This window comes from Callorhinus ursinus, unplaced genomic scaffold (genome assembly GCF_003265705.2).
Source record: "Callorhinus ursinus isolate GAN/ISIS: 27379988/994484 unplaced genomic scaffold, GSC_fseal_2.0 scaffold24, whole genome shotgun sequence".
Classification (NCBI taxonomy): domain Eukaryota; kingdom Metazoa; phylum Chordata; class Mammalia; order Carnivora; family Otariidae; genus Callorhinus; species Callorhinus ursinus.
Genome location: NW_027397086.1, coordinates 10,106,511 through 10,119,237, shown reverse-complemented (window position 1 = coordinate 10,119,237; position 12,727 = coordinate 10,106,511). Strand labels below are relative to the sequence as shown.

At 38.2% G+C, this 12,727-nt stretch overlaps 1 protein-coding gene across 1 annotated transcript in view; it reads right to left on the bottom strand.

The window, feature by feature from the left end:
• C5 (complement C5) overlaps nucleotides 1-12,727 on the bottom strand; it is an 87,670-nt gene that overhangs the window by 56,461 nt on the left and 18,482 nt on the right. The window contains exons 8-15 of the mRNA XM_025888322.2: nucleotides 11,068-11,182; nucleotides 9,313-9,439; nucleotides 7,163-7,278; nucleotides 5,184-5,369; nucleotides 3,713-3,916; nucleotides 1,635-1,844; nucleotides 1,360-1,509; nucleotides 168-297 (exon numbers count right to left, since the gene is read on the bottom strand). Of these exons, the coding sequence (XP_025744107.1) occupies nucleotides 168-297; nucleotides 1,360-1,509; nucleotides 1,635-1,844; nucleotides 3,713-3,916; nucleotides 5,184-5,369; nucleotides 7,163-7,278; nucleotides 9,313-9,439; nucleotides 11,068-11,182 (1,238 nt within the window). The remainder of the gene's footprint in view (nucleotides 1-167; nucleotides 298-1,359; nucleotides 1,510-1,634; nucleotides 1,845-3,712; nucleotides 3,917-5,183; nucleotides 5,370-7,162; nucleotides 7,279-9,312; nucleotides 9,440-11,067; nucleotides 11,183-12,727) is intronic.

Here is a 12,727-nt window from a genome sequence, read left to right as displayed (position 1 = left end):
GCCAGTAAAACATTTTGTACTGGGGAGTTATGTAGTCATGTCTCTCTAAGATCAGTGTAGAGAATACTGTGGAAGAGAATTATGAAAAGGATGTCCAGGAGGAAAATGATCAATGTAAATTTCAGTAATCAATTTGAAGAATAAACAAAAAATGCTTAACATTTTACCATTTTCTTGGGTGTCATCTGCATTTGCATTGGTGAGGAAGGTGAGTCCAGCCAAATAGAATACATCTGCATTGTTGTGGCCACCACCTGCCCCACAGCCCAGGTCGCTCGTCTCTAAGGCTTGAAACACCTGTCCAAAGGTAATTAGCTAATTAAATAATTCTTAGGAGTTAACTGAAGGCAACATGTTGAGTCTATTTAGATGTATAAATCATTCCCCTGAAGAACTAAAGGTACAAGTTGTCACATGGTTATAACAAATGAGATCACGCATTTGTCAAACAGTCAAAGACCAAGTTTCCCAACTTCATTTTTTTAGTTTGACCTTTTATATTTACAAACACATACCTATTGAAAATTAAAACAAGAACTAAGTTTTAAGTTTGGTGAGAAGATTCTCAGGAACCAACCCATGCTGTTTTGTACATAAAACGCATGCTGTGATCAATATAACATATAAATAATAAATAAACACACGAATTAGTGAATTACCAGACAAATTAATTTTTAAGTTGCTAAAGAAAAAAAAAGGAACACAACCTCTTGTGTTTTGGGGAAGAAGACTCTAGGTTCTGAGTGGGTGAGAACTTGTTTGGGGAAGCTTATTCCAGTTTTAATTTTGATCCCAAATGTTTTTTTTTTTTTCTTTTCTGAACGTTTTTAACTGTATAGTTTTTTTTTTTCTTTCTTGTTCAAAGAAATTCAAACATAGATAATAGTAGCAGGGCCTAGGGGTGATAAATGGGAATTTAGGTGAATTGAATAATTTTCACATTCTTTTATGCCACAGATTTTAAAGAGAGTGAAAAAAAAGAAAACAAAACCAAAAACCTTCCAGAGGCTGCCTTCCAGGCTTCTATTGTGCTGCCACTATAAAGCCCCCAACTCTTCAATATCAAAACCCTCCCAATTGATGGCAATTTTGCCCCATGAATATAATTGCCATCATGGTCAGATGTTTTTAAAGTGCTTAACTCTACACTTGGAAAAACAAAAAAGGATAAATCTATGCTTTAGGGACTAACATGGGGTTGCCTTGCCTTCCTAAGAACCATTGTTTTGAGTATATTACAGAAAAGCAGGCCTGGTCTTCCCCTAATTCTTCCCCACAACCTATCCTAAGGCCATACTTTGTGAAGCATTGCACAGAGTCACCCCATGCACCAGCAACCAAGGCCATGCACTACTTAACTCTTTCCAAGGGCTTCTTGGCTCTCCTTTGGACTCCATATATAGCACTGTCCACTGCTGACAGAGCCACCCAGGATTTTGACTCAGTTTCCATATCAAGAGCTACATGTTGGCCTGGAGAATATGCAACCGCTCTTGAAGACAGATGGACCTAAAAGATATTTGAAAAAGAAAAGAAAAGGTCATTTGTGTGAGACAAACCTTCACAAGTAGCTAAATTTACAGTCTCCTTTACTCGGAAGAAAATTCGATTGTGACTCATAATTTGTGGCTCACCTGGAGTTGGTTGCCACACTTTTCTTCGATACTCAACCAGACTGAGTCAGACACTAACTCTGCTGTCTGCTCTCCTGTGACGATGTAATAGACCAGGAGACGGGCTGAAGGAACCATGTTTTGTGTCACTGGAATGTTTATGCTTTGGTAGGATGAATCTGGAAGTTTCTCCCTTGTGCCAAAGTGAACAATTTTGCCCTTGGATAAAATCTAAAAATAAACAGCAGTAGTAGCCATTAAAAACAAAATCCTCTGTAGTGAAAAGAAGGGCCATATACACCCCAATGTTCATAGCAGCAATGTCCACAATAGCCAAACTGGAAAGAGCCGAGATGCCCTTCAACAGATGACTGGATAAAGAAGATGTGGTCCATATATACAATGGACTATTACTCAGCCATCAGAAAGGATGAATACCCAACTTTTGCATCAACATGGATGGGACTGGAGGAGATTATGCTAAGTGAAATAAGTCAAGCAGAGAAAGTCAATTATCATATGGTTTCACTTATTTGTGGAACATAAGGAATAACATGGAGGACATTAGGAGAAGGAAGGGAAAAATGAAGGGGGGGAAATCAGAGGGAGAGATGAACCAGGAGAGACTATGGACTCTGAGAAACAAACTGAGGGTTTCAGAGGGGAGGGCAGTGGGGGGATGGGTGAGCCCGGTGATGGGTGTTAAGGAGGGCATGTACTGCATGGAGCACTGGGTGTTATACAAAAACAATGAATTGTGGATCACTACATCAAAAACTAATGATGTACTGTATGGTGACTAACATAACATAAAAAAAATAAAATAAAATGCAAAAAAAAAAAAAAAACCCAACAAACTCTTTGCTTCAGGATGGAGCTTAGAGCTGGAGTAGAAATTGTATGAAAGATAAAGAAAGTTAACAAGCATGGGCCCACTATATGTCAGAAACTTTTACGTTCCCTTAATTCCTTTCTTTCTCACAAGAACCAGGATAGGAATATTACCACCATTGTGCAGATAGATAAAGGGACTGGGGCTCAGGAATTAACTAAATGTCATACTGATTTTAGCTCAAAGTCACATAACTAGGAAATCAGAGAGCTAAGATTTCACCCTAAATCTGCTTAAGTCATCACACTGTCACTAAAATCTCTTCCATTTTATTGATTAAAAAAAAAATAGATGAGTAAGTGGAGTGCATCTTATTTGGGAATTAAGTTTTAAAGCCAGGTTCTAAACTGGAGGCACATGGTTAAAAAAAAAAAAAAAAGGTTACAAATCATATGAAGCCAAAATGTCTTCAAAGATCCCTTAAATTGTCCTTAGAGAGCAGGACTGCATACATGGTTTTGGTACACAGTCCCAACACAGGTCCCATAACTCTTCATCAGTCACTATGATCTGTGTTCCTCATTTATTTTTTAATTTCTTTCTCAAAAATGTTGAAAAAGCCATCACCACCCGTTTGGCCTAGCCATCAGAATAACACAACCCATTTCTTTGAAAATTGTCAGGATTTTTCCCACCTTCTGCCCTAAGGTTCTACCCACAGGCTTGATTGGCCACCTTTGTTTAATATAAGTAACATGATAGGAATGCTGCTAAACTATAGAATTGGAGTAGGTATTGTATGACTCAACTCTTAAGAGTAGGATTTGGGGCCCCCTTTTATGCCAATGAAATGCACATATTTGAAATAGGTCTAGGCATGTATCTTTGGCCATGAACAAGGGCAGAGGTAATGTGAGAACTTAATCAGGCTCTTTCTCTGGAATAATCAGGCTCTCTTTGGTGAAAGGCGTATCAGACAAGGAGTCAGCGGTTCCCAGTTCAAACAGAAATCTTCCCCTTCCAAGCTAAGTGACCGCGGCAAGCCCCTTAACCTCTCTGTTTCTCAGTTTCATCATCTAGGAAATGGTCATGAGCATCATGGCCCATCTCAAAGGTTTTTGAAAAACTGATTACCAAATTTGATTATATTCTTGAAAGTGCTTTGTAAAAACAAATGTAAGGGATCATTCTCAGGTTCCTCTGTTAATAAAGAGAGATGTCCAGGTAGGGGAATAGACAGATGTAAATCTATCATTACTGTACTTACCAAGTAATTATAGTGAGTTATTTTGTCAATATATGGACTTCTGGGGGTAACAATAATATTCAGATATTCTCCCACAAGCAAAGGTTTATAGTTTTCAATCCAGTCAATATAAAGGTAACTTTCGCTGAGAGATGAATATGCTATTGCTTGGTAATCTTTGCTGGCCTGATTTTCTTCTGGAAGATCTGGGTCATCAGTCCTGACCTGAAAAGAAAAATTTCAAAAGATACATGTGGACTGAGATGAAATATTTTCTGTGAAAAAATACGTTTTAAATTTCTTTCTTTGCTTTATAAGTTTCTAAATTTCACAAGACCAAGTGCTAAAGGAAAAAAAAGACTCCATTACTCCAATGTTTGTACAGCTGTGGTATCAAGTAACAAAGACTATGGACAATAATTGGAATAATATGGAATTATGAGCTATGGTGGGAAAATCTGGTGAAGTAAAGAGGGAAAGATGCTCCGGGAACAAATATTAGCACTCTTCCTGAAATGTCATGGCAATCTGGGGACTCTTCTTCCTAGGGGTTGGCAGGGTAAGAGAAGGGTATCAGTGGGAAGGTCTTGAGGATAGGGACAAGAGTTGTAAATGAACGTCACACAGACTCTCTGGTCCAGTTTCAGTGTGAACTGGTAGCACAAGAGATGCACTTATAAATACAGAATGGGGCAGAGATGATATCATTGCCGCAATATCCACTTTTGACAGCAAAGGGGCTATTAGCTCATGCTCTGGAGTGAGATAGGTATTGGTTTGCATCCCAGGGCTGCCGTTTATTAACTCTGGATAAGTTATTTAATCACAAGAGAGGTTAGAAGCCCCCCTTTCCTCAGCTGCAAAATGGCAAAGAGAATATTCTCTAACTCGTGGAGCTGACTAACTGGGTATTAAATGTGTTCTACATAAAGCTCTTAGCATTTCGTAAGTGCTCAGTAGATGACAGTGAATGCGTACATGCTGCAGTCATTGATGTGCATTATCAACTTATTCATTTTTTATTTGGGATTCGGAACTTAAGCATTATTTGCTGGGAGAGAAGCCTATTAACTGAGCCCGAAGGTTGAAGTGGTTTATGCAGCTAGGAAAAAGGGAGGCTTCCATGTTTGACCTTTTTGTGTCCCTGAAAAAAGATAAAAGGTGGGAGTGAAGGAGAGAATATTTCTACCACTGACTTCCACTGCTGAAAGAAGCTATTCTGAAGCTTCTAGATTCTAATATAATCTTACTAATATAAAATAATTAATTCCCAAATAAAAAATGATAGATTTATCTTCCTCAAGGACCATTCAATGGATTAGCATATTGCCTCTGGTTCTTACGGGTTTTTTTTCCCCTTTGGATGTGAAATTGTGGATCTGTTCTCTGGACTCATGTTTAAAATCTGCCGCATCTGTTCTGCACACTAGCCAAAACACACAGTCAAAAGCACACACTGTCCTAGAAAATTCAACAGGAGAATTCAGCTCACGTTAAACTCCAGCACCGTTGCTCCAGATGGAAGATTAATCACAAATGAAGCTACTCCATCACTGGAACGTGTTGCACTTTTCTTTGACTCCAAGTCAGACATCTCTTGGTTTACATCGACCGTGTGTGCACTCAGGGTCACCGGGACCCCTCCTACCAATTGGTCCAGCGAATCCTTAACCTGCACCTGTTTGTCGGAATAGTCCGAAGTAGCTCGTCACTACTTTTTAAAAAGCAGAACAATTCTGAAATAATTTTTCTTCCTCCCCACAAAATATAAATTATTCATGTTTACTTCAGTAAAGAGAAGCATGTTCTTAGATTATAGGAAGGTTTGGTTCTGTTTAGTTATGTCATTTTCGAATGCATTCCCTGTACATCAAGCAGACTCAGGACATAAATATCATTCTACTAAGTCCATCAAGTAGATGTGATAAGGTCTTCTGCTACCTAACTTCTGTGATTCTTCAGTGCTTTTAGAACTGGATAAAGGAGAAAACGAGGCAATCACTTCTGGGAGTAATTCGCTTAGACATGACAAATAATACATTCATATTTTTTTCTCTTAACCTTTACCTCTCACTGCCAGGCATGTGGCCATACATAATTTCCACAAAGATATGCTTTATGTTATTTTATTTTTATATGTGATAGAAAATATATAAAAGATTTTAAAATAATATAGATATATTCAATATAATAATATTATATTTATGGTATTTTGTTATATATTATTATATATTATCTATAATATACCATAAATTATCATACAGATCCTATAATAACATATATTATAATATATTTATATGTATGAAAGAAGCTACAAGCATGTCCAAAGGTTACTTTATTTTTTTTAAAGATTTTATTTATTTATTTGAGAGAGAATGAGAGATAGAGAGCACAAGAGGGAAGAGGGTCGGAGGGAGACGCAGACTCCCTGCTGAGCAGGAAGCCCAATGTAGGACTCGATCCCGGGACTCCGGGATCATGACCTGAGCCGAAGGCAGTTGCTTAACCAACTGAGCCACCCAGGCACCCGTCCAAAGGTTACTTTAGCTTGGCAAATCTTTTTCTCTTAAAAGCCAGTGATCACTTAAGCCACTCTCTTAAGACAGTGAGTATTAAGTACATTTTAACTATACCAAAGTTGATTTTTAAAAGCAACACATTTTAAGAATAAAAAAATAAAACACTATGTTCTAGCTTTCTAAGTTAAAGACAGGGAACAAAAATTTCCATCTTAAAAATACAATATAATATGTATTACATATAATGAAATATATAACACTAAATAAAATAGAATTAGAAAGTCAAATGAAAGTATTAACACTGTACTATCAACATTTTAAAAAGGAAAAGTGGAGGGAGGAGAGAAAATATTAAAAGGGAAGGAAGAAGAAGAAGAAAAAAACAAAAAACAGAGAACAGAGAGAATAGAGAGGCAAGGACCAAAAGAGCCAAAATGGAAAGAATGGAGAATGGTACAGAGAGAGAACATGAGACAGAGCTATGGCAAGGACCACAGGGGCAGACTGAAAAGCACAGAAATGCAAACAGAGATGACACAGGAAGTAAAAAATAGTGAGAGAATTGGGGTTTTACTTTCAAGGAATGATATTCCTATTTTAAAGCTTTTGGAGAACATGCCACCAAATAATTTTAAATGTTGAGCATTTTTTTAAACTACGGACTTACAGTGTTTTATTTACATATATTTAAATGCAATGCTTTTTAAGGGAATGCCTAACACAGTGTACCTTCCTAAATACTGACACTTGTTCTAAGGGTTGAAATCGCTCCCGAGGCCGAAGCTGGCCTGCAGTTTCCTACCCCCCTCCTCATCTCTAGGAGGGGCAGGTTTTGCAGATGAGTTTTCTCTGTGATTCCCTTCTCCAGCATCCCTCCCCTGTTTGCCGCCCTCATGCTTTCTGTAAACAGAAAAAGACAACCATATTTATCAATTTTCTCTCTTTCATCTACCTTGACAGAATATGGAATCCCAGGCTTCAAGAAAAGAGGAGTAGCAACCAAATTCAGTTTGTAGGGAGAGAGGACATATCTGATGCCAGGAATTTCCGCCTCTTCAGAAAATCCACCTAAAGAAATGACATGCATCATATTGAGGGCTATACCGCTCGGTATGGGGATCTAGTTTACCTGTGTACGTCTCCACAGACTCATTCACTCACTGGCTCCATTCCTGCATTCGTTCATCAGGAGTAAGTTGGGCATGGGTCTTGATTCCAAGGGACAGTGCAGAGAAAAGTTTACACCTCAGGTGTTTCCAAAGCCTTACATCCAAGGCTTGTGTGTAGAGTCGCCCCTTGTAGAAGGAAACTATAGGGTTAGACTGAGGAGGAGTGTGAGGAAGGGACACCACTCTTTGTCAGTGACCTGAGTTTCAGTTGAATATGTACAAGGGATTATGGAAAGAAGGAAAGGACTAGACACTAAGTTTATAGGGGTTCACCTGTAGAGCACAGGCATATGGAGAGAAATGGAGAAGACATAGAAAGAGTGCTTGAGGTAAAAGGAGCCCTGAGAGTCCACTGGTAGGAGCCCAATAACATACAAAGCTCCAGTATCCCTAAACTCTTTTCCAATATTCATCCCTAACACACCTATACATATCCTATACTTCAGCCAACTGGATAACCAACTGGGTAATCTCAAAGATCAAGTCTTGCCTTCTACCCTTGGTACATCCCCTCTATGGAGGGTGTCCCATTTCATCCCCATCTACCATCCCTGCCTCAAAACCCTACTTATCATTCAAGATTGATCATCTTCAGGATATTGTATGTGGTTGCTCAATAGTCACCTAGGAGCTTACCTTCCTTTGGAGATCAGTAGCATTAAGTACTTTGCTTATTAGAGCACAAATAGAATTCCTGCTTACAACAAAATTCTTTGTTTACCTGTCTTACAGCTGATGCTGGTTTGTAAGCCACTTGAGCGTTGGGATTATACATCATTCATATTTGTAAGCCTGTATGTTTAGCAACACTCTTTGAAAATCTCATAAATATTGCTTAAATGGTATATATTTGAAATAAATTGAGAAAAAGTAAAAGTAAAAAAGAAACATTAAAATCATGTCAAAAATAATATCCTGGGCATGGAGTATCATTCTCTAATATCTATTGATCATCTGATATATACAAGGTACTCAACAACTGAATAATTATCTCAATACTTCATTCTACTACCCTTGAAGGACAAATTTAAAGAGGTGGAAGGGGCATTAGGGATCATCTGGTCTAATTCTCATTTTATTTAAAAAAAAAAAAAGGACTAGTGTGGTTAAATTATTTGTTCAAGTTAGTTTAAGGGTTTGATATAAACCTGAAAATATAAAGAACATCAGTAATCAAGATACCAGAAGTAAGACAAATTGACCTAATTTGGAGTGATAATTAATGACTATTAAAAACCACTGGAATGGGTTGAGAGCATTAGATAAGATTTTAAGGATGCTAAGAAAGTAGTAGGTAGGTAGGAGGAGAGGAGGAAGAAGAAGATGAAGAAGAAGGAGGAGGAGGAGGGGGAGGAGGGGGGCTAACACTTACATGGTTCTCACTATGGGACATGTACTGTTTTAAGTACTTTGCATATATTGACTCTTCAATCCTCACCACAGCCCTATGAGGTATATGCTATTATTGTACCCATTTCAGAAACATTACCTCCAATTTTACAGAGAATCCCTGAATATTACAGCTGAAAGGGGTTTTAGGAGGTATTTAGTTCAACTCCATCATTGTACAGATAAGGAGACTAAATGCAGTATCTTTCATTTGCATAGTACTTTATCAAACATTTTTACATATATAATCTCATTTTGATTTTTATTCTTACCAGGTAAGAACACTGGGGTGCTAGATGTTCAGGCCAGATATCAGGATATCAATATCAATTAGGCAGATGCTAACCCATTTTTGCACTTGGGGTGGTAAGAGAACAAATGACTAGAGTGTGGGACAGCTCTACTCTAATCTCAGTTTCTAATGATATGAAAAGTAAAATTTAACTAAGAAAGAAAATAAAATACAAAAGAATTACAGAAATTATTTAAACTTTTAATATGCTGTCTAAATATTATTCAAGAGAAAGTTAAAAAAAAAACTTACCTGTAGATTCTATGACTGTTACACCAATGTAAAGGTACTTGTTGTTTAAATCTTCCAGACTGTCATAGGACAGTTCTTTAATTGCCGTTTCAGAGTTAAATGTGATTTGAGCAATTCCATTTATCAACTTTTTAAAAGCAGAAAATGAAAGAAGCATTTCAGAGAAGAACTTAACAGAGAAAAATTAACAAAATCTGCCTCTACTAGCTTCTGAATAGAAGGCAACTATTAGAGGAATGGTTTATTGTCATCAGTAGGGTGAATGATTAAGTCTACAAATTAGCCCGGGATGTTATTTTCTACCTTATGAATATAGATGTATAGGAAGAGTCGTAAACATTACGTGGTTCAACAGGTCTTTTTTGCACTAGCTGACAAAGATTCCTTCTCCTGATCTTTGAGTCATCGTCCATTTTCTGGGCCTGCTTTCCAGCTTACTTTTGCTCCAGAGAGTTTGTTGGGTTTTATGCTATTTAATTTGTACCTCACTGCTTACATATTGAAACACTAATTTAAAAACACACAATGGATAGAGGGAGATGGAGTTAAGTCATATTATTTAATTATTAACCACAACAGTAAAATAGATTTTTGCCTTATTTTTTCTTCTAAAATTGAGTAGCTTGAGGCCAGAGATTTTTGTCTTATTTACCTTCAAATCTCAGTGCCTAGCCTAGACTCTTACATTAAAAAGAGGTGTCTGCTTTATATCTTGAATAAATAAAACTCTTTGGAAAAGCATAAGCTAATTAACTGATGATACAAACCACATGGATATGCAAGAGTGAGCAGAATGACAGGAGTCCTTATCATCTGAGGTATAATGTCAAGAACACTGAACAAGGAAAAGGGGATCAGGGCTCAAATCTGAGCTCCGGCAACCACTAGCCCTTAACTATGGACAAATAAATTCCCAATGAATTCATTCACTCACAGATATTTATAGAGCACCTACTCTTTGCCAGGACTCAGGATGGCTCTGGGCATATAACGGGAACAATTCAGACCCACAGAGAGTTTGGTGTAGAGAATGATAAGTAAATAAACCACAGCAATAAAGAAGGGTCTCTCAGTGTCAGCACTATTGACATTTTGGACAGGGGAATTTTTTGCTGCTGGGAGCTGCTCAGTGCATTGCAGGAGTTTGGCAGCATCCTGGCCTCTATTTACTAAATGCCAGTGGCACCCTCCTTCCCTGTTGTGACAACCACAAATGTTCCTGGACATTGCTAAATGTCCCCTTGGGTGTAAACAATGTTTCTGGTTGAGAACCACTATAATAAAGTATGAAACATACTCCACTAAGGGAAGCTCAAGGCCTAAGGGAGTACCTGGCAGGGGCAGCCAACCTAGTTTACAGGAGTCAGGGAGACTTCCCAGAGAAAGGGAGTTAACACTGAGACATTAAGAAGGAATTAGCCAGGCAACAAAGAGGCAGAAGGGACAAAGGGAAAGAGCATTCCCAGGTAGAAGGGGAGGCATTGCAAACACCTGGAGGCAAGAGATATTAGTTCCAGGAACTGCAGTGACCAGCACCAGGGAGAGGAAATGGGGCGCAAGATAGGCTGGTGAGGGAAGCTGATGTCATGGACAGTGGACTTTATCCTGAGGACCAGGAGAAGCCAAGAGAGCATTTTAGCTTTGATTCCCACACCTATGTAAAATGAGGGGTTGGACTAGATGATTCGGAAGTGAATTTTCTCCAGCCTTCCTGATGTGTCTTTAGGTACAAGTGAACCCATCTTAACATCTTACCCTTTTGTTTTGCAATGCTTTTTGCATCATTTCTTTTTGATCATCTTTTAAGTCATCTCTTATTCCAAAAGTGATATAAACTTCAGCCTCGGTGACAACTTTATTATAAAAATATCTGCCAAACAATAATACCATAAAATTGTTTTGCTAACATGGTTACAATAAAATTCAGATCCAATGTAACAATTTAAAATTACATAAAGCACTTGATACACTTCCATGTGTCTTCCATCCACTATTACATTTCATCCTCATAAAGCTATAAAAATAAAACCAAAGTGCAGATTTTTATTACTCTGTGTGAGATGAAAAAATGGATCTTGAGGAGATCAAAAGGTCTCAGGTCCAGGACCAGGTTATACTGCTTCCTTGATGATTTTGATAACAGTGGGCTCAGTTCCCTATTTTCTTTTACATCTTTAAAAGCAGCATGCCCAATCTCATTGTAATATAAGTTCTCTTTTAACATTCTAACTGCATATTTCCTTTTTAGTTTGGAATTAAAATGAGGCTAAAGGAAATTTGCTGCATAGCAAATAACACTATAGCAAGAGCTAACCTTCCTTATCCATAGTCTGGACAAATAAAGTGTCTCCCATTAAAAGAAGTCAGTTTCTAGAATTCTCTGTCAAATGAGCCTCTGTGTTGGTTTAGACTATGTAACACTCCATCTTAGGAATAAATGCTAATAAGAAAGGCAGTATAGGGTAGTATTGAGGGCTTGAATTCTGAAACAAGACAGGCCATGCAACTTACTTGGGCAAATAACTTAATGTTTATGTACCTCTGTTTTTGTATTTGTCATATGGAGATAGAAATAGTATCAGCCTCACAGAGATTTCATAAAGATTAAGTGAGCTAATATATACAGAGTACTTAGAGAAATGCCCAACACATAGTTATATAAATTGGTTACTGTTACTAATTACTACATTGTATTGTAATTTTTATTTTTTTTTTAAGATTTCATTTATTCGAGAGAAGGAGAGTGAGAGAGAGAGAGAGAGCACGAGAGGGGGGAGGGTCAGAGGGAGAACCAGACTCCCCACTGAGCTGGGAGCTCGATGCAGGGACTCAATCCTGGGACTCCAGGATCATGACCTGAGCTGAAGGCATTCACTTAACTGACTGAGCCACCCAGGTGCCCTATATTGTCATTTTTAAACGACCCGAGTTTTCTTGCAAAACTATCTGCAATTCTCCACCACCCTGTAAATCCACCACTTTTGTAGCTCCTTGCAGATGAAAGGTATGAAGGGAATCTATTTCCTTTGGGCTTGTCTTATAACTTGCTTTGGACAAAAGAATGTGGTAGAAGTCATGGTGAGCCAGTCCTAAGCTCAGGTCTCAAGAGGACTTTCATTCTTCCACATTATTTCTGTGGGCATTGCTGCTACTACAGGCTAATCTGGTGGATGACGAGAGATACACAAACTCCAACAGTCTTTGTTGCTTTAGTCAACTGCCAGACATGTGAGTAAGACCTCCCTAGACCAGTCAGCCGCCAGGTGACCTGCCAACTGATTACAGGCACACAGGTGAGCTCAGCTGACATTCAGCCTGGCCCAGATCAGCGGAACTGCCCAGCTGTCTTGTAAATGGTTGTGGTTTTAAAGCATTGGGTCTTGAAGTCGTCATGTAGCATTAGCTGGTTGATTAA